At 42.7% G+C, this 21,036-nt stretch overlaps 2 protein-coding genes and 1 pseudogene across 3 annotated transcripts in view; 2 read left to right on the top strand and 1 right to left on the bottom strand.

Moving 5' to 3' along the window:
* Positions 1 to 26: 26 nt before the first annotated feature.
* On the top strand, positions 27 to 2,151 carry LOC134870791 (peroxiredoxin-like 2A; annotated as a pseudogene).
* A 609-nt stretch (positions 2,152 to 2,760) lies between these two features.
* On the top strand, positions 2,761 to 12,916 carry LOC134870789 (PDZ domain-containing protein 7-like). The gene is given in 19 exon segments (XM_063893197.1): positions 2,761 to 2,935; positions 3,426 to 3,521; positions 3,659 to 3,839; positions 3,842 to 3,886; positions 4,591 to 4,728; positions 5,222 to 5,396; positions 5,478 to 5,654; positions 5,762 to 5,909; positions 6,905 to 6,965; positions 7,071 to 7,248; positions 7,698 to 7,924; positions 8,003 to 8,146; positions 8,230 to 8,345; positions 8,476 to 8,567; positions 8,807 to 8,898; positions 8,997 to 9,068; positions 9,309 to 9,926; positions 10,223 to 10,323; positions 10,530 to 12,916. Coding segments are annotated over 17 exon segments (2,655 nt in total). The 5' UTR covers positions 2,761 to 2,935; positions 3,426 to 3,521; positions 3,659 to 3,724; the 3' UTR covers positions 10,686 to 12,916.
* The window catches only part of LOC134870790 (leucine zipper putative tumor suppressor 2 homolog), a 28,265-nt gene continuing 18,718 nt past the window's right edge, over positions 11,490 to 21,036 (bottom strand). For both annotated transcript variants that reach the window (XM_063893198.1, XM_063893200.1), the window contains 5 exons: positions 16,575 to 17,096; positions 15,698 to 16,282; positions 15,280 to 15,402; positions 14,802 to 14,948; positions 11,490 to 14,335 (listed from right to left, as the gene is read on the bottom strand). In XM_063893198.1, the coding sequence (XP_063749268.1) occupies positions 13,628 to 14,335; positions 14,802 to 14,948; positions 15,280 to 15,402; positions 15,698 to 16,282; positions 16,575 to 17,078 (2,067 nt within the window). In that variant the 5' untranslated portion in view covers positions 17,079 to 17,096 and the 3' untranslated portion in view covers positions 11,490 to 13,627. The remainder of the gene's footprint in view (positions 14,336 to 14,801; positions 14,949 to 15,279; positions 15,403 to 15,697; positions 16,283 to 16,574; positions 17,097 to 21,036) is intronic.

Genomic DNA, 21,036 nt, shown 5'->3' with positions numbered 1-21,036 from the left:
AAACGACTAATGAGTATTTATTTTTCAGCGCCGCTCCTCAAACACAGCTGCAGTTAATCACGCATTCACATCAGTATCTGGGTCCAAAAGGGGCGGGGTTTGGGAGGATCAAATTTGGCTGGAATTTAAATGCGGGTCGTCACCGGTGCAGCCGAACAGAAGTTGTCAAAGCCAGGATGCATTGAAGAAAACGGACAGAGAAGAGAAATGGCGTTCGCAATCATAGCCCCGGCCTTGGCTGCCATCGGTAGCCTCGTATCCGGAGTTATGAATTTTTTCACTGACATGTTTCTGACAACTCCGCTGAGAGCCACCCTCAAACATTTGGAAGAGACTGAACTGAAAACCCTAAAAGGAGGTGAGTCACAACTTATCCACCAAAGAATGAGAGATTTGTTATTTCATTAATGGTCAAAGGGATGTGTGAGTGTTGAAAGGAGCTATTGTTAACTTCTGTTGCTCAACTTTTTAACCCTTTGCCTTGTTTCCTCACACAGACATCAGAGTCCTGAAAGCTAGGTCTCTGTGGGAGAGGTCAGGAGCTGTCATTATGGCAGTGAGGAGACCCGGATGATTTTTGTGCAGAGAGGTAATGTCATGGCAGTGTTTTCAATGTATTCCTTCAATGACCCAATGCCTTTATGAAAGTAACTGGCTTTATGAAAGGGATTTTTTTGTTGTTGTTGTACTTGCAAAGTAATTTTGTTCCACAATATCTGCCTTCTGTATTGAAGCTCTTGTATTGTCTTGAGTAAAATATTTAGATGATAGACAGCAATTTTTAAGTATTGTTTGCATCATTTACCCAAAATCAATCTGGACAATTGATATCTGTAGTAACTTTGTATATTCTTACTTTGTAAATTACAACAGTTTTAATCAATTTACATTTTGTAAAATGTAAATTATACCTTAGTGCATCATAATGTATGCACCTTAAAATAAATAACATAGACAATACATGGAAATTGACACCTTTTTAAAAAGAAATAACAGTAACCACAAAGCCTTGAACTTGTGTAGGCTGTTTATTTACTAGTACAGTCTGATTTTGTTCATCGACTGTTTTGTATCCTTACTGGCTGCAGGAGGCTGCAGAGCTGTCCTCTCTGAAGCCCCAGCTGGATGAGCTCGGGGTCCCTCTGTACGCTGTGGTGAAGGAAGACGTTGGCACCGAGGTCCAGAACTTCCGACCGTTCTTCAACGGGGAGGTCTTATTGGATGAAAAGGTGGAATTCTCTTTCTGTAATGAATTGGTACATTGTGTGGTCAGTTATGAAGAGTCATTCTGAATCTGTGAAGAATCAGTTTAGGTCTGCATGAATGAATATAGTCTTCTGGTTTGTCTGTTTCATTTGCAGAGGCGTTTTTATGGACCCCGTGAGCGGAAGATGGGTCTCCTGGCTTTCCTGCGTGTTGGGGTGTGGATGAATGGCCTACGGGCCTTCAAGAGGGGTTTCATGGGAAACGTTTTGGGAGAAGGCTTTGTCCTTGGTGGAGTCTTTGTTATTGGACGAGGACAGCAGGTACATTTTCCTTCAGTCAAGTTTTGTTCGAACACATCACACCACACCACACCAAACCACACACTCAAGCTCTTCTGCTTTACGTGGGAAAGCCAAGTCAAACAAGCACACTTGGAACTGTACAATGAAGCTTTTTGTCCCATTTCTCCCACAGGGAATACTTCTGGAGCACAGAGAGATTGAATTTGGAGATAAAGTCAATGCTGAAGATGTCATCCGAGCTGCCAGAAGAATAGCACAAGAACTTATGCCTTTAGAGAGCAAATAAGATCTGGATTACCAATGCAGGATAAGAAAAAATATATATAACAAGTCTAAAACCATAATGACTCCAAGCTATAAGAATACAAATATAAATGCTGAACATTTTTTAATGTTTAAAGTGTGTGGAAAAAAAGGATATTGTCAAGGTGTGTTGGTGCACTTGTCTCCTGGAAAACCTGGATACGTTTTGTAGTATGAAGTAAGAGGCTCTGCGTGTGTTAATGATGGTCTGTCTTTAAACTCAAGAGAGGGAGCAGACCTGATGTCAACACTCAGTTTCCTGTTCTACTGGTACTGTTTTGTTATCTTGGGAGCCAAGAAACCCTTTGACCAATAAAACATGGCTTTGTGTTCCACAGTTTGTTTTTCTTTTAACTGCTTCTTTGAAAAAGTTGTTCAGATGTTTGACTCCCAGAGAAGAGTCATCTAAGGTCCAGAGGTCCCACCTGGCAGAGGATGGGAGTGTTTTCAGAGCCAAAATCAGCATGTATAATCAGTCTGGTTTCCAATCTCTAAGCTGCCTTTAAAAAGTCTTCAAATTTAAGGATGTTTAAAAGCTTTCATGTTTGTGCATTCTGCTGTTTTCTTGAATAATTAGATTTGTGCTTGAATTTTTTCCCAAACATATTAAGAAAATTATCTAGAACTGCAAACAAAGATGCCCTGCCTTCTTTTGTGTATCCAAACAATACATTTTTAAAGTATTATAGGATATAATTAGCAATGTATATGAACATTATTTAACAAAACTGTACACATTACATCAGTGTCTTACTTGAGTAGAAAATAACCGTTTTCTCCCTCCTAGTCCTGACACGCTGTCAGTTGATTGGCATATAAGTCATCCAATCAAATACTCTTAGTTAATTAACTGCAACCAATTGTCATGGCCGTTGGGCGGAGCTTATTTACCACTCAGAGAAATGTCCCAGCCAAGTGCGTTAGGTCATTTTGCACAACATGGATTCAGGTAGGCTAGCAAGCTGACTTAGTGCGGTTATTTACAGAATAAACGTGAGGGATACACGGAACAGTTTTTGTTGACACCGTCTATGTACTGCCCATTTGAGTATGGTAGTATTTTAAGAAAAGGAAGAGCTGGCTTGCTCTCTGCTGTGTTTTCGGCTCGAAAAGTAAAATGTTCGGTAAGTATTTTATTTTTGTTGTGTAATTTCTTCTAAATAAGGCTGCATTTGTTCCCCAAAGTGGGAAATGCAAAAGTTGCGTAGTAAAAAATAAGTAAACGAATGTATCTTGGTTTCGATAATTAAACGTTTAAAGAGGTCGCCTTTGTGATTGTTTTCTTTAACTTCGCTGTCCGGGGTGCTGAAGCACAAGACTGCTGGGGGAAACCCCAAGGAAACGACATGAGGACACACACTGTCTGTCAGCACGGGTTCAGTTTAGTGACATGTAACCATGGTATCAACACCATGTGACATCTTGACTCTTAAGTGGGTCAAGTCTGAGCTAAAGAAACCTACTAAATCCTGTTTAACCTCACCTGCAGAGACAAATACAGTATACGTGTTGGCCTTTGTCACAATGACCTTGGTTTAATTTGAGTTACAAAGTCCAGATACATAATGTGTTAATGATGCTTTGCTGTACTTCATGTATTTTTCTGTGGGACAGACAGGTGAGAGAGATGCACGATGGGCAGGAATGGACCAAAATGTGACTCCAGGAATACAAAGAGTCAGCTGTCATGTCACACAGCAACCTATGTCGGTGAGTTGGATTAACGGCCAGGTCACTCTACTGGCAAACTACTGAAAAAGAACATAATATAGTCTGAGTATGATGGAAACACAGCGGACAATTTGCCTGAGGATCCCCTTTCCTTCTGCTGTATGCTGCTGCTGTAGGCTCCTCCACCCGGAGCTGAGTCCCCTTTGGTGGAGCGTGTGTGAAAGGGGACCCTGCCAACCTCCATGGCTCACTCGTCGGACCCATCCCGCAGGGAGAAGACCCCCGGGACTCAAGGGTCACACACGGCTACCCGCAACCTCTTACGAAAGAAGGAGCAGCGCCGACGTGGAATCCGATCCTCTCGCCAATGGGCCGGGTCATCCTCATCAACTCTCCTGTGGATGGTAAGGAGGAGTTAAGCTGGCTGCTTGTGTAGTGCACATTACATCCTGCTGTCCACTGTGGATAAACACTACTTTAGAAGTCTGTCAAAGAACTGTCTGTCATTATTTTAGAAATTAAGATCCAAATTGGACTTGAATGTGGCAAAATTTAGACTTACTTGGATGCCTTTACCTTTCTTACACCTGCATAAGACTGACCTGAATTTGAACTTCTCAAAAGAAAATGTAAAAGGTTGTACATTTCTCAAGCATTTAACTCAAAAGCCATAGAATACAATGAAATGTTGTTGTTGTATAATTAATCCATACTTTCAATAATGAGTTCCCTTGATGGAGACCTGTAATCTATAATTATGTTTATTCTTCTTCTTTACTGCCCTGATTTGGATCGAAATTCATGTCTAGCATTTTTTAGGGAGAAAATACGTTGTCATTTTTGGATTTACCAATTTCTTTTTTAGAAGCCTATTTTTTTTCTCAATAAACTTTCTAACAGAAGTAATATACACTTGCATTAGACAATAGGCTTTATTGGACATTTCTTATATGTGAGTAGTTAGAGAGTAGAACCACTGCTCTTACAAATTGTCAAATAGGAGAGGAGTCAGACACAGGCATTCACGATGGACTTTAATATGGTGAATTTCTTCTGAAGACTTCTGACCATCATTATCACAGCATCCATGTGATATATTATTGTGTAGGTGGAGATGACTGTGAGGACCTCCATACGATCACAGTGGATAAGAGTGTGGACGGCAAGCTGGGCTTCAGTGTTCGAGGAGGCTCCGAACATGGTCTCAGCATCTTTGTCAGTAAGGTGGAGGACAACAGTACAGCAGGTAAACTAACGGCTAGCTACAGTGCAGTGATGATGTTTTGTAGTAGATTGACCCCGAGGTTAGCAGATGCAAAGAGATGTTAATGATACTTCCATGTTTTTTGGATCAGGATAATCTCCACCTATGAACACCACTTTTATAATAGTTGAAGAGTAAATCAATCACCAGTAGTAAAAAGCTGTCGTTATAAATGAACTACATCACTGTTCTGTCACTACTGTTAAGCTAAAGGCGGCTAATGTTCAGCGTGAGGACATTAAGCCTCATTCAGACACCTGTTAGCAACTGCAGTTTTTCAGACAGTCACAATTGGGTATTTTTGACATGTTTTAAGTCTTGGGGGAAAAAAAGTGACTATCGTGTATGCTTATGTTAACAAGATATCTTACTTCAGGGATCTAACAAAAAAATGGATAAAAAAATACATACATTTCAAGACATGGGAATCAGGAGGTGCTAAAAGGCTGACCCATTTCTGTATGTGTGTTTATAGAGGAGGCAGGCCTGCAGGTAGGGGATAAACTGGTGGAGGTGAATGGTATCAGCCTGGAGAGCATCACCATGAGCAGTGCTGTGAAAGTCCTGACCGGCAACAACAGGCTGAGGATGGTGGTGAGACGCGTTGGCAAAGTCCCCGGCATCCGCTACTCCAAGGAGAAGACTACCTGGTAATGACAAACCATTCCTGTTAGTCTTTGTTCAGTTCATCACAAACATACTAGAGTCTGACTCCCTGAAACATCTTCCAGGGTGGACTTGATACACAGGCGTATGGTGGTGGAGGAGAGTGGATGCACCCCTTCAGACGCCAGCTCAGGGAGCGCCCTCCAAAGGATCGTCCACCTTTCCACCACCTCAGACGACTACTGCCTGGGCTTCAACATTCGTGGGGGGAAGGAGTTCGGTCTGGGCATCTACGTCTCCAAGTGGGTACATCCACTATGGAAAACATTCTCTTATAAGCCTTTTATGTTTATTTCTTTGCGAAAACATTTAGTAATGAATGATCTCTCCTACGGTCTGGTGGCTTCAGGCTGGATCCTGGAGGTCTGGCTGAGCAGAATGGGATAAAGATGGGGGACCAGATCCTGGCTGCCAATGGAATAAGCTTTCAGGACATCAGCCACAGTAACGCTGTGGAGGTGCTGAAGAGCCACACACATGTCATGCTGACCATCAAGGTGAGAGTGATGGAGAACTTTTAAACCCTATATGTCCTGTGCGGCATGCAATACATATGAATTATTAGCAGATAGCATGCAAAAACCATGGTGCCTTCAAAGTCCTAAAGATGATTATTATGAACAAATAAGGATGTTGTTAATGCAAGACTATACAGTACATATTTGGCACCAATCTTTAATAAAAAATGACATTACTACCTCAATGAATGTAGATTTTAAATAGGGCACATCTATGGTTCAGCATGAACAAAAACAGTTTTCTAGGGGGAACAAATAATCACAATTTAAAACTGAAAATGTAATGCTTATAAACTTCTTGAGCATTAATAAATTGGAGCTTTCATCTTGTATAACATTATTTGAAGAAATGAAGTTGTCTCACTTAAATGCTTGGTGTTGATTTCGGTGTTAATCACAAGCTGAAGTATCACATTTCATAATGACTCTTTGTTATTAGAAAGCATGTCGGTTCTTTCATTACTGCCCAGGTCAGATGACCCGACACACTTTTACCTTCCTGACCCGTTTCCTACCTTTATCATCTTTAATTCTCTAGCAAATGCAAACCCCACGAGCCTCATTGTGCTTCGCGTCAGCGTTGTGTGTGGCCGGCCCGACAGCTGGCATGCAGTCGTAATATTCCTCGCTCACTTCACTTGTCGGAGCTTGGGTTTCGCGCTGTGAGAAATAGCCAGGCCGTGTGCATTATTCACCAGGCAGCTGGGATCAGGTGCTGATCAAAGCTTAGAGACGTGTTATCTGTAAGTTTTGCTCCGGGATCTCTCGCTTTGCCTCTAGAAACCGGAGAGTTAGAAAGCATCCTAACATTCAAACATTACTAGAAAATCACAAAGGGAAATGTGTTTTTCTTGTGTGCTGATGAAACTGTCTGTGTGCTTCTAGAGTTACTCTTTATCAAAAATAGGGATCCCATAAAAGTTTCAAGCTCTCTACTGTATCTCATTTGCATATCTGTGTCCATATCTTAACAGGAAGCAGGGCGATACCCGGCTTATAAAGAGATGGTGGCAGAATACAGGTGGCTCAATAAGTGTATGTATCTGGTTTTCCATTATCTAGAAAGATCTGTAACGATCACATGACATGTTGATGCTTTGAGATACGTTTAGTTGGATGACCTTTCCTTTTCTTTCTCAGTGGCCAGTGGTAATCAGAAATCCTCCTCCCAGGGTTCAGAATCCAACTCCTCTGGCTCCTCTCTGTCTTCTGGCACGCCTGTTAGCTCCCTGAGCGGCCTGTCGCAGGTCATGTTCCCTCCCAGCATGCCTTTCTGTTCAGACATGGTGGATGTCTGCATCTCTACAGAGGACCAGAGGTCAGGGTATTTTCAGTTAGATTCTTCCAAATAATGACAATAAGAAATACGAGACTGAAACAGCATTTTATTTTTACAGAACTTTTTACCTTACACATTTTTTTTTAAATAGTGTCTTTTGCAGATATATATTCAATCGATACCAGTTGGCGTTGAACCTTTCCAAACCAGATTTTAAAAACAGGTTTACTCATAAAGAGAGGCACGCACTGATTCTTTTTGTCATTTTCATAAGATAAATGAGTTATTGTGTCATATATATATATCATGTCATATGTATATATATATATATATATATACATATACATATGACAAAAGATAATTAGCGCTTCATTTGAAAATCTCAAAAGAACCTTTAAATGGAAACAATTAACAGATATATGGTGCTGCCCTACAACATGTGTTCACCTGCAGACTACACTGGACTTCATGGTAGCTTTTTTGTCCAGGTCTGAGACACAGCGAACGGAGACGGCCATGCAGACGGACCTCCCACCTCAGAGGACAGCTGCAGAAACCACTCGCAGCCTGGGACAAACCACTCTGCTCAAAGACACGGTGATCCGTTCTGGGGAGGGCGGTGGGACCACAGAGTCCCCGAAAACAGCCGTGCTGATGGCTCTCAGCAGACCCAGCCGACCAATCAGCCGCTCTCAGAGTCAGGTCACTGTGGCAGGTGAGAAATAGAGAGATTGGGTAACACGATGGAATAATTAAGCCGCATAAATGACTGACTGCTATTACCCAATCATAGAGATCAAGCAGAAGAAAGAGAAGAAGCAGAAAGAGAAGCACCCAGAGCAGAAGAGCGCCCTGCAGCGCTCAAAGACATTCGTCAACTTGCTCTTCAGGGGGGGGCGCAGGGGGCGCTCCAAGTCGCCGTCGACACACAAAGCTGGTAAAAGTAGTTTTTAACTCTTTTGTCCTCGAAACAAAACTGAATGACTGTTTTTGACTGATTGTTCTCTGTACTGTTTGCAGGGGGGCGACAGGTCAGTGTAATGCCAAATTCAGAGATGCTAGGAGTGGTGGAGGACATGGCACGCAGGCTGCTGACGGAGGACGAGGTGGCTGCTGTGATGAAGACGTGCCGAAGGGTAAGAAAGGAAACTGGGATGATGATGTTTTTACATTTTGCTGACCTTTGGGCTCGACATGAAACAGTCACACCACAGATTTTCCATTGGTTCTGAGTAGTTATGAACTAGGCACTGTTGTTACCCTCAGTATGTGGCGGAGCGGTCAGTGGAGAACTTAATACGCCACCTGTTGGCCGTGCTGGACAGACCTGAGAAGCTGCTGCTGCTGAGAGAAGTCCGGTAAGCAGAACAAGGAACAAAACTTGTGGATTAAACTCTATTAACAAAATAAAGATTACTGCCCTCAACTTGGTGTAAATCTAACCAGAGAAATGGTAGTATTACAAACAAAGAAAGGGGAATAAGGATAATCCTATAACATCCCAATGTTCCACACTGAGACACAGATGACTTCATTAAACATCCTTTGAACACATCAGTGGACATTTTTAATTCTTTCCTGTGGTCTTGGTTCTCAGGATGCTGCTTCCTCCGCCCCACCTGAGTGCATTCAATAACCTGGTGACCCCGATCGAAGTCGAGGCCTACGATATCCTCAAGTATCGTTCAAGTGCGTGTGAAGCACGAGAAAAACTAAACTAATATCTGAACAGTCCTTTTAAGGCTCCTTTTTGTAACATTTAGTTTTCTTTTTTTTCTGTATTGTAGTCAAAACTCCTCTTCTTCGCTCTCCCACATCTGGTAGAGTACCAAAACGGCGCCTCATTACTCCCATCCCGGGTCAGTACCCTTCATCTCAGCTCGAAATACATCTTTATTCTTATGTTAGTTATAACCTAATTTGAATGTTTTAGAAAAACTTAGATTGAATTTGATTTAATTTCACGTATTTATGTAAAAGGGTTTTGTCCTGCGGTTGATTCTTTGAAATAGAGCGATAGTGTCCTGAGGTAGATATATCTATTCTAATTCTGCTCAGATCACAAAAAAGGTGTGTATATAACCTGCGTATCCCTTCAGACTTCAGGGGAGGCTTTGAGCTCCACAATGCTGTGGAGGTGGAGAAGGAGAGCCACCTACTGGACGAGCTGGAAAAGCTTAGTGTGCAGGGGCCTAGAGGGGCCATGGAGAGGCCCCCTTCCTCCGGGAGGTCCTTCAACCCGCTGCTGGACATCCCAGTGGATGGATACGATGCAGAGCCTGGAGACCTCAGATCGCCCCTCTCCAGCGCCATGCTCCCCAACTGGCTGCTGGCCCACAGCGAACATCCCCGCCCTCCGCTCCGCACAGACATCGGCACCATTCGCTCCGTCCACTTCGACGAGGTCTCGCTGCATTCTGCCTCAGATGCTTCCTCAGAGAGGGGGCGCTCCCCGTTCAGAAATGGACACTCGGCGGGTAAAAAGGAGAAAAGTGGAGACAGGAGTAAAGGAGGCGTGTTCACGCTGCAGAGTGCCACACGCAGGAGTCGGCCCTTGTTGTCGCAGGTATTCAGATCGAGTCCTTATAAGCAGGCGGGGAGAGATGAACAGATGAACCAACATCAGGCGTCCTCTGAGAACGGACTCAACGGATCCGAGTCTGAACAGGAGTACGAGCTCAAAACTGTCAGCATCTCCAAGACCAAACAGTCCCTGGGTAAATGTGCTTGACTGATTAAAGCTATTCTGTAAATAGTACAATTTCTCATAATATGAAGTCTTTTAACATTCTAATCTTTTTTTACTTTTCTAAGTCCAAGTTTCAAGATAGTTTCCCTAAGATTACCGTCTCCACCCAAAAACCAATAACCCTAGTGTGGTTTAGTTTTTTGTTTACAAATTGAGTAAAAAGGTTTTGCACAGCTTCACTATGCCTCTTTACTGCACATGCTTAAACACTGAATACACACATTAAATACTTCCCTGAGCTCCACTCTTGTTCTGGTGTTTCAGGCATCAGTATATCTGGTGGGATGGAGTCCAAGGTTCAGCCGGTGGTGAAGATCGAGAAGATCTTTCCTGGAGGAGCAGCCTCCAGCTGTGAAGTGCTCAAGGTGACACGCTAAATGAAACTCCCTCTCAATACTTCATACAATCAAACCATCCAATGTGTTATGGAAACCAGTGTACTTTATCAATGTCACATCTGTTTGTAGAACTTTCCAATAGTATATTCCTGACATAATTAAATTATCCATGATAAACAATATAAATGATGTTCCACTGTATGTGACTCCTACTTCCCCTCTGCTGTCCCCAGGCTGGATTTGAGTTGGTGTCTGTGGACGGCGTCTCCCTGCAAGGCGTGACCCATCATCATGCTGTGGACATCATCCGAAAAGCCTTCAGCAACAAGGCCAAAGACCCCATGGTATTTGTGGTCAAAGTCCCCAGAAACATTTTGAAAGGAGAGTGAGACAGACAGTGAATTTATTTCGGGGACTAAAGACATAGACTTGAACTCTGGCCCGAAGACAGATGTCAGGTATGTTATTTTGCCATTCATGTTAAAGTTTGTTTGAGTCATTAATTACATGGACTCTGGTAACTGTTTTAAACTGAAATACAAACTGAGCATAGAGCAGATTACTGGATTTCAAAACAAATAAGGAAATGATTCAGTATATGAAAAATAATTGTGTCATAAAAATACTTAAGGTAAACACGCAAGCAAAAATAAGATTTACAGTCAATTATATTTGCATCCATAAAGCTTTAAATCATAAAAAAAAGGGTGCTCTTGATGCCTTAATATTTCCCTCTAATCACAATCCAGGAGCAGATGTTTGTAAATAATATGCATTTTTACATTTTGTCGTATTAACATCCAATCAGAAAATACTGCAGTGCAGAAATGTTGTTATCTGATTAAAAGTGCAGGATACCAGACTGCACATTGTAACCAGAGTGCCTTTTTAAAATCCCCGTAAACTGAGAATATGTCTTACTGAGCGTAATCTAACTTCCGACCTGCAGAGGGCAGACATGAGACACTCAGAGACATTTCTGTTGCCTGCAGCAGCTAATGAGAAACACATTGAACGCCTCACCAAACTACAAACTTTAAACATTGCCTCAAAGTGTACAAGAGGAGAACTGTAGAATAAATAACCAGATGTGAATTGGTATGTAAACCATAGGAATGATATACTGTTTTGTATTAATTCCATCTTCTGTAAGGCTTTCAAGTTGTTCAAGAAATCTCCATGTACCACGCAGCTTTCAAATGATGTCTTTTTTTAATTAAAAACATAGGTTTATTCAAGAAATGTACAGCATGAAAATAAACATTTTATGTTTTCATACAAATACTGTGGATTATAAAATGATACTGAAGAACCAGAAGGACCATCCACACAGCATCAATATACAGGACACACACCTGGAGGAGCAAAATATAATGTGCGACATTGCTTTGGTCTATTCACAGTGGCTATGTTTTATTATTGAGATGGAGAGGAATCTCAGGTGTGAAACTTTACGGGTTCTTTACAGAGGATGAGTTTTCAATCAGCAGTTGTGAACAAAAAAGTCTCTTGGTTCTGGAGAGTAAAACACATATGAAACAGATCATAAAGTTTGGTGGAAAAACATATCAAAGTTGTTTAACACCAAAACACCCTTCATTTAGTGCACCATTTCCCTTTAGTAATGTCAAAATCACCCACACCCAATTATTTTAACAATTTTAGATATTAGAAGTTAAGTATTTTGTCTCTTTATCTTTTACAATGCTTTTAACTCCTTTATAATTTTGTATTCCTTGTGATGGGAATGCAGCTGTTATTAATTATACCTGCTCTTTGACATGCCAAACTAGCCTGCTATAAAATTTGATTTACCTAAACTTTTACAATATCATGACATACATATACACTTATCAATATTGCAGGATATAATTACTGAACATATATTATGGTTCTCCAACACTACAGGAAAGTGATTAGTTTATTCATTTGTGATGTGTGACGTGTACTAAATGGAAGGTGTTCAGGGCGTATCTGATCCAGATGTTACTGTGTTCGATGACATAAGACTGTACAGATGTTCATGATATCATTCCACCATTTAGGGTAAAGTGTTCAGGATATAAGAGTACAACTGGAGGAGGCTGAACCTTTGTGTCCCTCAAACTGCACTTTATATTATAAAAAACAACATTTGTGCCATATGACAGAAAAGTTCTAGTTTTTGGTCCCTACCATTTAATCTAGCTACATCTACTGGTACATGTCAGTCATGCAGAGTGAACTCACCATCATCAGCACCTCGCTGTGATGCTCTCACTCTGATCATGACGCATTGAATGTGTGGTGTCTCACTTCAACTGTCCATCGAAAACAAGCGTGGGCTCAGCTAAACACACTGATCAGAGCTGACACTGAGTGGGAGTGTGGTGGGAAAGCCAGCCTGGAAGGTGGAGTCATAACCAACTCAGGAGGAGGTCTGGTGAAGTTACTCAAAACATTTAGTTATTATCATTGGGATAGTTTGAAGCGGGGTTGTATGAGGTCCTACAAAGTCAGTGTATACCTAATGTATATGATGATCAACACACCCCAAGTTTGGAGGAACAGATCGGAGAACCAGCACAGAAGCTAATCCTGGGGCTGCAGTTCAAAGGTGCCGGCAGCAAAATTAATTTAAGCCACCCAAAGTAAATCAATATCATTTTAAGTGTACACTATACTTGGAATATTTCACCTGCTTTACCTTACCATCCCTTTTCCAACAAGTCTTATCTATTGAAAGCCACCAGACTCTAATGCATGTCATCCCCTCTTTTTCTCTCCCTTTCATGTCTATCTTCAGCTGTACTATTGAATAAAGGCAAAGAAAGCCCCAACAATGTCTTATTAAGTTATTTTTGTGGGACTGTGGTGTTTTAAATGGGTTTGTTTGGATTCACCAAAGCCACATAAAACAGGTATAATTATATTTTTGCAAATAGAGATAGATGGATATAATGGCTTTAGTTCCCCATTTAAAAGAGCTGTCTGATTACAAGGAAATCGTATCTGAAAATATTCTAAAAATAGCACAGACTTAAACTGATTTAGATTGGTTACTTTAGGTAAGTACCTCATACTTCAAAAAATATGAACTTATTGCAGATCCAGAGGACTGAGGTGGCCTACAATTGACTAATAGAGGTCATTGGCTTTCCAGTGGGTCTCCTTGGAAAATAGACCAATGAGGCAGAATTTGCATACGGCTGATTTTACTGTAATGAATTGTTTTTGTGATATCTTGCTTATTTGTCATGTCAACAAACGGCACAAAAGATCAGATCTGTGACATGTAGGGGTAAATACTTAACTGACAGTAGTGCAAATCAAAGATGGAGAGACACAGGGTTCAAATTTCCGTTGCGGCGATCTCATCAAAGTTGATCTCGTTGCCGCTGCCCTCGTCTTCCTCTCTGCTCTCCAGTTCGTGGCTGAGCTCCTGCAGGTGCTGCTCCAGCTCTCGGTTCCTGCGATACATCTGCACATAGTTCTGCTGCAGCTGCTTCTGGTAGCGGATAACTTTGTCCTTCTCCTCCTGCCATACCCTGCGCTCCTCCTCGAAGCCCCCCGCTTGCTGCTCGGCCCGCTGCCGCTCATAGGCCAGCTCGGCCCTCATCCTGTCCATCTGCACCTTCATGTTCTGCAGGGCCTCGCTGCTGCTCTGCCGCTTGGCCTTCGCCTCATCACTCTCGTATGCAAGCATGTGTTCCTCTGCTTCCTGGAACACATGACACTGTCTGTTTCCTGGCCCCTGATTGGCCAGAGCATCTCTGAGGTGAGCCATCTCTCCCTCAAGGCGTCCTACCTTCTCTCGGAGCAGCTCTGCTTCGCTCTTGCGCCGCTGAAGTTCATTCTCGCACACCTCCAGCTCCAGGGTCCGTGTGCGGGTTGTGCCGTGGGCCTCCTGGAGCAGGACTTGGCTGTTTGTCAGCTCTCCACGAGACTCTCTGAGCTGACCCCGCAGGGAGACGATCTCCCCCACACGCTGGGCCAACTCCACCTGCACCTCCTTCAGCTGCTGCTTCAGTAGTGAGATTTCCCCCGACTTCTGACACACCTGAGGGGAGAAGAGAAATGTTAAGTTGGTGCACATGCATATCAATATTAAGGGTTAAATAAATAGGCTCGCAACGGATGGTATCTTTTATCCTTTAATCAGCCAATGATTTAGTCTAAGATTAAAAAGCAGGAAATTACTATCATAGTAGACCCATTTTTACTTCCTGAAGTAAGTGAATCAATTAACGACTAATAATCATCCTGTCCAACTGCAGCTAATTTAATTAGGTGAATAAACATATCCATAAATATATCAAAGGGAAGCTGCTATGATCTGCTTTAGAGTAAAGTGATGGTTTAAATTATGCAGCGTTTAAGGCAGTATGAGTAATATTGAGTTTAGAGAAGAATGTGAAATGGTAAACCAACAAGGATGGCACTGAAAACAGTAACATACAGCCCATCGCTTCTCTTTTTATAAGGTCATAACCCTACTGTGTAAAATGTCAGTTTAGTCAGCTCACCTCCCACTTGCTCTCCTCCAGTCGAGGCCCCAGCTGGATCTTATCGTGCTCATAGGAGGTGCAGCGCTCCTCCAGCTGCTCCCTCTCCTTCAGAAGCTGAGAAAAGTCCTCCTGCAGCTTCTTCTTCTCCTGCTGCAGCTGATAAACCTGCGGCCAGAAACAGCCAGTGTCAGAAGTGACCCTAAGATGCCTGTCGGTTCTCTGAATACTGGAAAAGGTGTTTAAATGTGTCCTTTCTTATCTCCTTTAGCACAAGGTACACTGGACCACAGAAAGGAGATAATGCTGTCCCACAATTCTTTGTGGCAGCAACATTTAAAAAGATGGCAGACCCACGTAATTTACGTAGCCTAGTGTCAGTGCAGTTGTGTTCCCCTTGTTGTTGTTGCCTTATGAATTTTCCTTTCTAATGTTTTGTTTCTTAGGAAAAGTTAGGAGCAGACACAGGGTTCTTTTTGACTAGCCCAGAGGTTCTGACCTGCAACTGCAGCACCTGCTGAGCACGCTGGGCTTTCTGCGAGGCCACCTGCATCCTGGTGGCACAGCCCTGCCTCAGCTCCTCCAGCTCCAGCTCAAAGCGCTTCTGCTTCTCTTCATAAACCTGCAACCAGACAAAACTAACTCATTAGCACCCGCTATGACGGATGAGTTTTGCAATTATATACAGTGTCAAACTATCCAGTCCAGTTTCAAATACATTATTAAAATAGTGAACATGAAACAAAAACTTTGACATATAAAAAAAGCATGGATTTTCCATCTACATACATTTAATACAAATTGATTTTATTTATTTTTTCTCTGCAAACTCCTGGGGAACAGGACAGAGGGAGAGTGTGGGCATTTATCTGTGGAAAACCACCTATCCAAGTGTCTCATGAAGTCTGTGTACCAACCTGACAGATCGCAGCTTCATTCTCATCCAGGTTGTCTCTGAGTTGATGCAGCTCCAGCTCCCTTTCCCTCAGCTTGTCCTCAAGGTCCCTCACAACCCCCTCGTACCCTTCCACCGGGCCGGGAGAGCGCCCGCTGGACCCGCTGTCAGACAGAGGCTGGCCCCGGCCACTTATGGAGCCCGAGCCCGTGCTCTTACTGGAGGATGAGCGGCCGCTGTCTGAGTTGGAGTGTCCGTGTGCGCTGACAGGTGGAGCGCTCTTCATGGGCTCCAGGTGGCCGACAGAGGCCTCTCCTGATGCCAGGCTGTAGCCGCCGCTGTAAGGGGGGAGGCTGGAGAGGGAGTTGCGCCCGGAGTCGGTCAGTTGGCAGGAATGGCTGCTGCCTCCGCTGTTACGGGTCCTGCTGTGCGAGCTGCTTTTCTCCGAGGGCGACACCTCTGTGTGTGAAGGGCTCAGCAGGTTCAGGTTGTTTTGGCTCTCGGATGTGTTGGCAGAGTGGCGGGGCGAGAGGTACTGCATGGAGGTACGGCTCTTTGGAATGACGGGTTTGAAGGCAGTGGGCCGCAGCACTGCTTTCTCCATGTTCTGGAGGAGGAACACAGTGCTTAATTCTAATGCTAAACAGTTAACACACGGAAACACAGAATATCTGGTCTGGCCGCTGTAGTCAACGTTGTAAGTTAATGTATGGGATTGTATTGCAGTATGGTATGTTTGCATTCCTTACTAGTTATTCTATGTCTAAAATGTTTCGAACGCGAACAGAAATTCTACAAAAATAGATTTGCACTGAGTTGCAAGTTTATTAGGCCCAACAAATATACTGTTATCAAAGATTTGATCCGTTAACTGAAATTCAATTTATTCAAAGACTCACCTTCTCAAGTTTCCCTGACACAGGGATCAGCTTAGGAGGAGGCCCTCCCATGTTCCCATTCAACCCTGATCCTTTACTCTCGTATGCGTCACTTCCTGGACTCCCACATGTTACACGGTTGTCATTCCAGTCGCCTATAAAGTCCTCATTCAGATAAGTGAAGTTCCCCCCACTCTCCTTCTCCAGCCCCCTGCTGGACATCATGGAGCTTTCCTTCTCGATGCAGTGCTGTATTAAAGAGTCTGGGGGCGACTCAGAGCCCAGGCAGGCAGCACCTGGTGTGGACCGCCGGATCCTGGCTCCCAGCTCACCCACAGATCGATGGTCCTGGTAGTGTCCGGGGCGGGAGGTGATTAGGCTGCTGACAGAACCCATAGAATCCAGAGCAGAGGGTTGCGCGTTGATGGGGGGTGAAGAGCCGGAGGCGTGTCTTCTGCGGGGGCCTCCACTGAGTCCTGGATTGTGTGACTCAGCAGATAGGGGCAGAGCCTGAACCATGGCCATGGTGGCAGCTCACTCGCTCTGAGAGGGAAACATGACAGAGTGAGTCTCACAAATCGGTTTAATACATGTTCAAACAGTTAGTAGAACTCTATGTTAAGTCTGGTAATACTAATAGAAAGTCTCAAGTCTAACAAAAAAAGTCATTCAAAATAAAACCCTGTCAAGTTTTTTAAAAGCATGTCTTCATTCCTTAAGAGCATATGAGTCTTTAGGCATCAAAAGCAAGTAATACATTGTTAGAGAAACGTTCAAGTCACATCTCAAGTCGTATAGCAAGTCAGAATTCCTGCAAAACAAGTCAAAGTCCAGTCTCAAGTCTTACAAAAGCAATGTTTCACTATTGCAATATGTCTTGTTATGATAAATATCAAGTCATTCATCACCATTTCAACTTCAGTCTAATTGCAAGTCAAAATTCTTTCTTTACATAAGAAGAAGTTAGATCTCTTGTAAGAGCAGGTCCAGTCAGGTGATTCAGGACAACTCCTAGGCTACTCTTCGGTCTCAGTCTCTTAAGAACAAGTCATAGAAAAGAGGGCTCAGGTGCGGGAAAAGGACAAGTCATGTCTCAAAACTTCATGAGCAATCGGCACACCTCTGATGAATGATCATTGACTTGGTATTGAAATACTTTCCTAATTGTATGTTTTTGCAATTGCTGACACACAACTGCCCCATCGGTTGCTATACCTCATCTAGGAAAGTAAATACTGGTTAAACTGGCATGTTTTTCCTCCCAGATACTAATAGGGTCACATTTTAGCTGTTTAATCTCCATACCAGGGTGCTTATAAGGAATGTCTACAAAGGCAAAACAGAGATGATATACAGCAGACTGAAGCATACAAATGCCCCACAAGTCCATGGTGGCCCACACACAGAGAAACAGGACAGGCCATTCATGAAGCCATTCAAGCAGCACTAACAGGGCTTGAGGCATTAGGCTTGCGAGGCATGAGGCAGCAGAAGAAAAGGGTCTCTTCTCATTTGAGACATTAAAAGGGCTCCTAACATGCTGGCATTTCTCCCTGACAGCAACAAAGGCTACTGTCTGCACACATCTTATCAGCCTTAGTAACAACCTTAAAGTTCATAACTATGGATAATACACACAGAGAATAGGAGGCAGCTTAAACTGGCTGTGATACTGGTGCTTAAAGGGACCATTCACACCAATATCAGAATACATATTTGTTCCTCTTGTGGTGCTTTCTAATAATTTAGATCCGAGTCATTCGTCCATGAGGGGATGGACACTTCTGTGCAGTGATATGTTAGAAAGAAAATTCCGAAATGAAATTGTTCACAACAAGGTTTGTGGATATCTTCACGGTCATGATTTCTAGCCAACCCTCAGCCAGTCACACCAAAACTATTTTAGATTGATAAAAAGCAGTACCTGTAAGAGGAAATATTTGTAATTACTTCCTGACTTAATCTTAAAGTACGAAGTTCTGTTAAATAATTAAATGTAGGAGGCACAAGCACTTACTGTTCACTCGCTCACTACCACAGGACTGCTGGTAAATATTGACACTATTAACAGGCGCATACCTATGACTATGACATCATTTTGTCTTGTGGATGGTGAACAGCTGAATGTTGTGAGGAGAACAATGAGCCAACAGGACGCATGATGATGAGGTCATAGTGCACAATGGACTACACACCAAACAGCAGAGCCTCTCCTGCTCTACAGTGAGTCACAGAGTATGAGGATATCCGACTGATGGGTGCGTCCTGTTCTTGGGTTTCAGTCTTGTCTGGCAAGTCACAAGCATTTAAAGTATGGCAAGATTTTTCACTACTATACGTCACTCTACACATTACATAGGAAAAGTCCTATAACTTTGCATTGTGTTTCACTTACTCTGTAACGCTCTTCACCTGGAGAACACAGTCCATGTTCGCTAATGAGGTGAAATGAGGGTGACAGCAGGCATGCTGGTCAGACACACTACTACACTGCACCTGCCGGGAGAGAGCCATGCCAAGTCCTCTAACAACCAGCCAAGTTTACAGAGTCCTCCAAGGCTTCCACTGCGAATGAACACTGATTACTACGCGTTAATTAGCTTACTCAATGGCGGGCTGATCCGTACTTACACTAATAATGACTGAATTAGACAAATGAATGAGACAAATCTGGACCAGACATCTTGTAATGTGTGACATGTAAACACTATGAAAAAGTGTTTTAGTCAATGTAATGTAGCGTGTAGCGTTAGTTCCAATATTTCTGTCACGAAGGTGGTACTGCTTTAAAAGTTCAGTACAACCCTGGTGTATTACTGTACTATAATCAGACATTTAAATGTATGTATGGCAGGAAATGATCTAAAATCTAGTCAAAAATAAAAACTGAATGCACTTTTATTTGTATTTTCTTTAGTAAGGTATTTGTACTGTTTTATTCCTATTTGTAAGAAAACACACTCCTTTTTACTGTAAATGTGTATTATATAAACATATTTATTTGAAATGTATCCTTCTTATTGTTATACTTTGTATGCAATCTAAATTCTCCATTTAATCTCTGTGGTGCATCCGCACATACAACGGAGTGTGAAATGTGTGTCAGTGTGCCAGTAAAGATTCATACTGCATTATTCAAATACTGAAATACGTTAACGGCAGCAGGAGGTGCCTGATAAGCGGTGCGTGTGTTAATCTAATGTGATTTCACTATAGACCCAGAAAAGCTAATTAGTCTATGACGATATTTATTACATATAATCCTCAATTAAAGATGATCCATGTCTGAAAAGGCAGTTAGCTTTTGTTCCTCAAACAACAAGCTGTTGGTTTACAAACACGGTTTGCCACACTAATAGTGCGCCAAGAATTACTCAAACTTTTGGTGGTTGGTTCGTAAAAACTAACCATCATAATAAGTCAATTCAATCTTCTCAGGAGTGTGTTAAAGCTTAGGGTTGTCTATCTCGTTGTTTCCCTCTAACTCTCTCAAGAGAAGTGAATAAGCTCTAATCCCTGTGGCTCGAGATGACTGAAAGTATGCAGGGGTCTCTACTGAGAAAAGCGGAGTGGTCTCAAACAGTTTTTAAAGCCCCCGTCATGATCATGCGGTCCTGGTCTCCTTTATGTTGTCATGGTGACCGAGGCCTTAAACATTAGAAGTGGGCGAGAAGAGGGGAGGGGGTCAGAGGGCTGACAGGGAGGCCAGGACCCCTCCTTAGCATCTTAAAGCTTTCAGTCTTTCTATAGCTTTCTTCCAGGATCTTCCATACGCTCCCAGTGCCTCTAACGGAAGATAAATGCACAGTAACAACTAATGACTGCTGGATCAATCCATCACACCTAGATAGGGGGGGAGTGGAGATGGCAGTGATATCATCTGATTTGTAGTATCCTGCAACTAACTTGTTTCATTATCTATTAATTTAAGTTAATATTTAGGGTTATTCTCAAAAAAGGATATGCTGTGTTGCTTGAGAAATGTTACAATGATACATGAAGAAGAACAGCTGCAAATCCTCACATTTGAGAAGCAGGAATTGAAAAATGCTTTGCATTTTGCTTCATAAATGGCAGTATTTATGTTTCTTTTGTTTTATTTTCTGTTTATTTATTCATGACAAATACACATTTAAATATGAGTGGGAATGGCCAATACCACAGCAAGTTAAAAACTCTTCTCTCAGCGAGATTATATTCAAATGAGTTATCCAACTTATCATTTTAGTACAAAATGTACACCTCACATAGCAAGCTGAAACAAAACTGCGTGGCACGCAAACTTGATTTTCACCAGCCTCATGATGTCTGCAGTGTCAGCTGACTGACTGTTTTTGTCTGGGAAAGCCCTTGAAGGTTTTAAAGCCCCTCAGTCGGGCAGACAGACAGACCCCGTCCCTCCTCCTGCAGGAGGAATGTGCGGGCACAGCGGCTAATGAGAGTTAGGACTAAACATGGCCAGACTTGGGGCTGGTCAGTGTGA

The sequence above is a fragment of the Eleginops maclovinus genome, chromosome 10 (assembly GCF_036324505.1).
Source record: "Eleginops maclovinus isolate JMC-PN-2008 ecotype Puerto Natales chromosome 10, JC_Emac_rtc_rv5, whole genome shotgun sequence".
In the NCBI taxonomy this organism is placed as follows: domain Eukaryota; kingdom Metazoa; phylum Chordata; class Actinopteri; order Perciformes; family Eleginopidae; genus Eleginops; species Eleginops maclovinus.
This window is presented reverse-complemented; position numbering and strand designations above follow the sequence as displayed.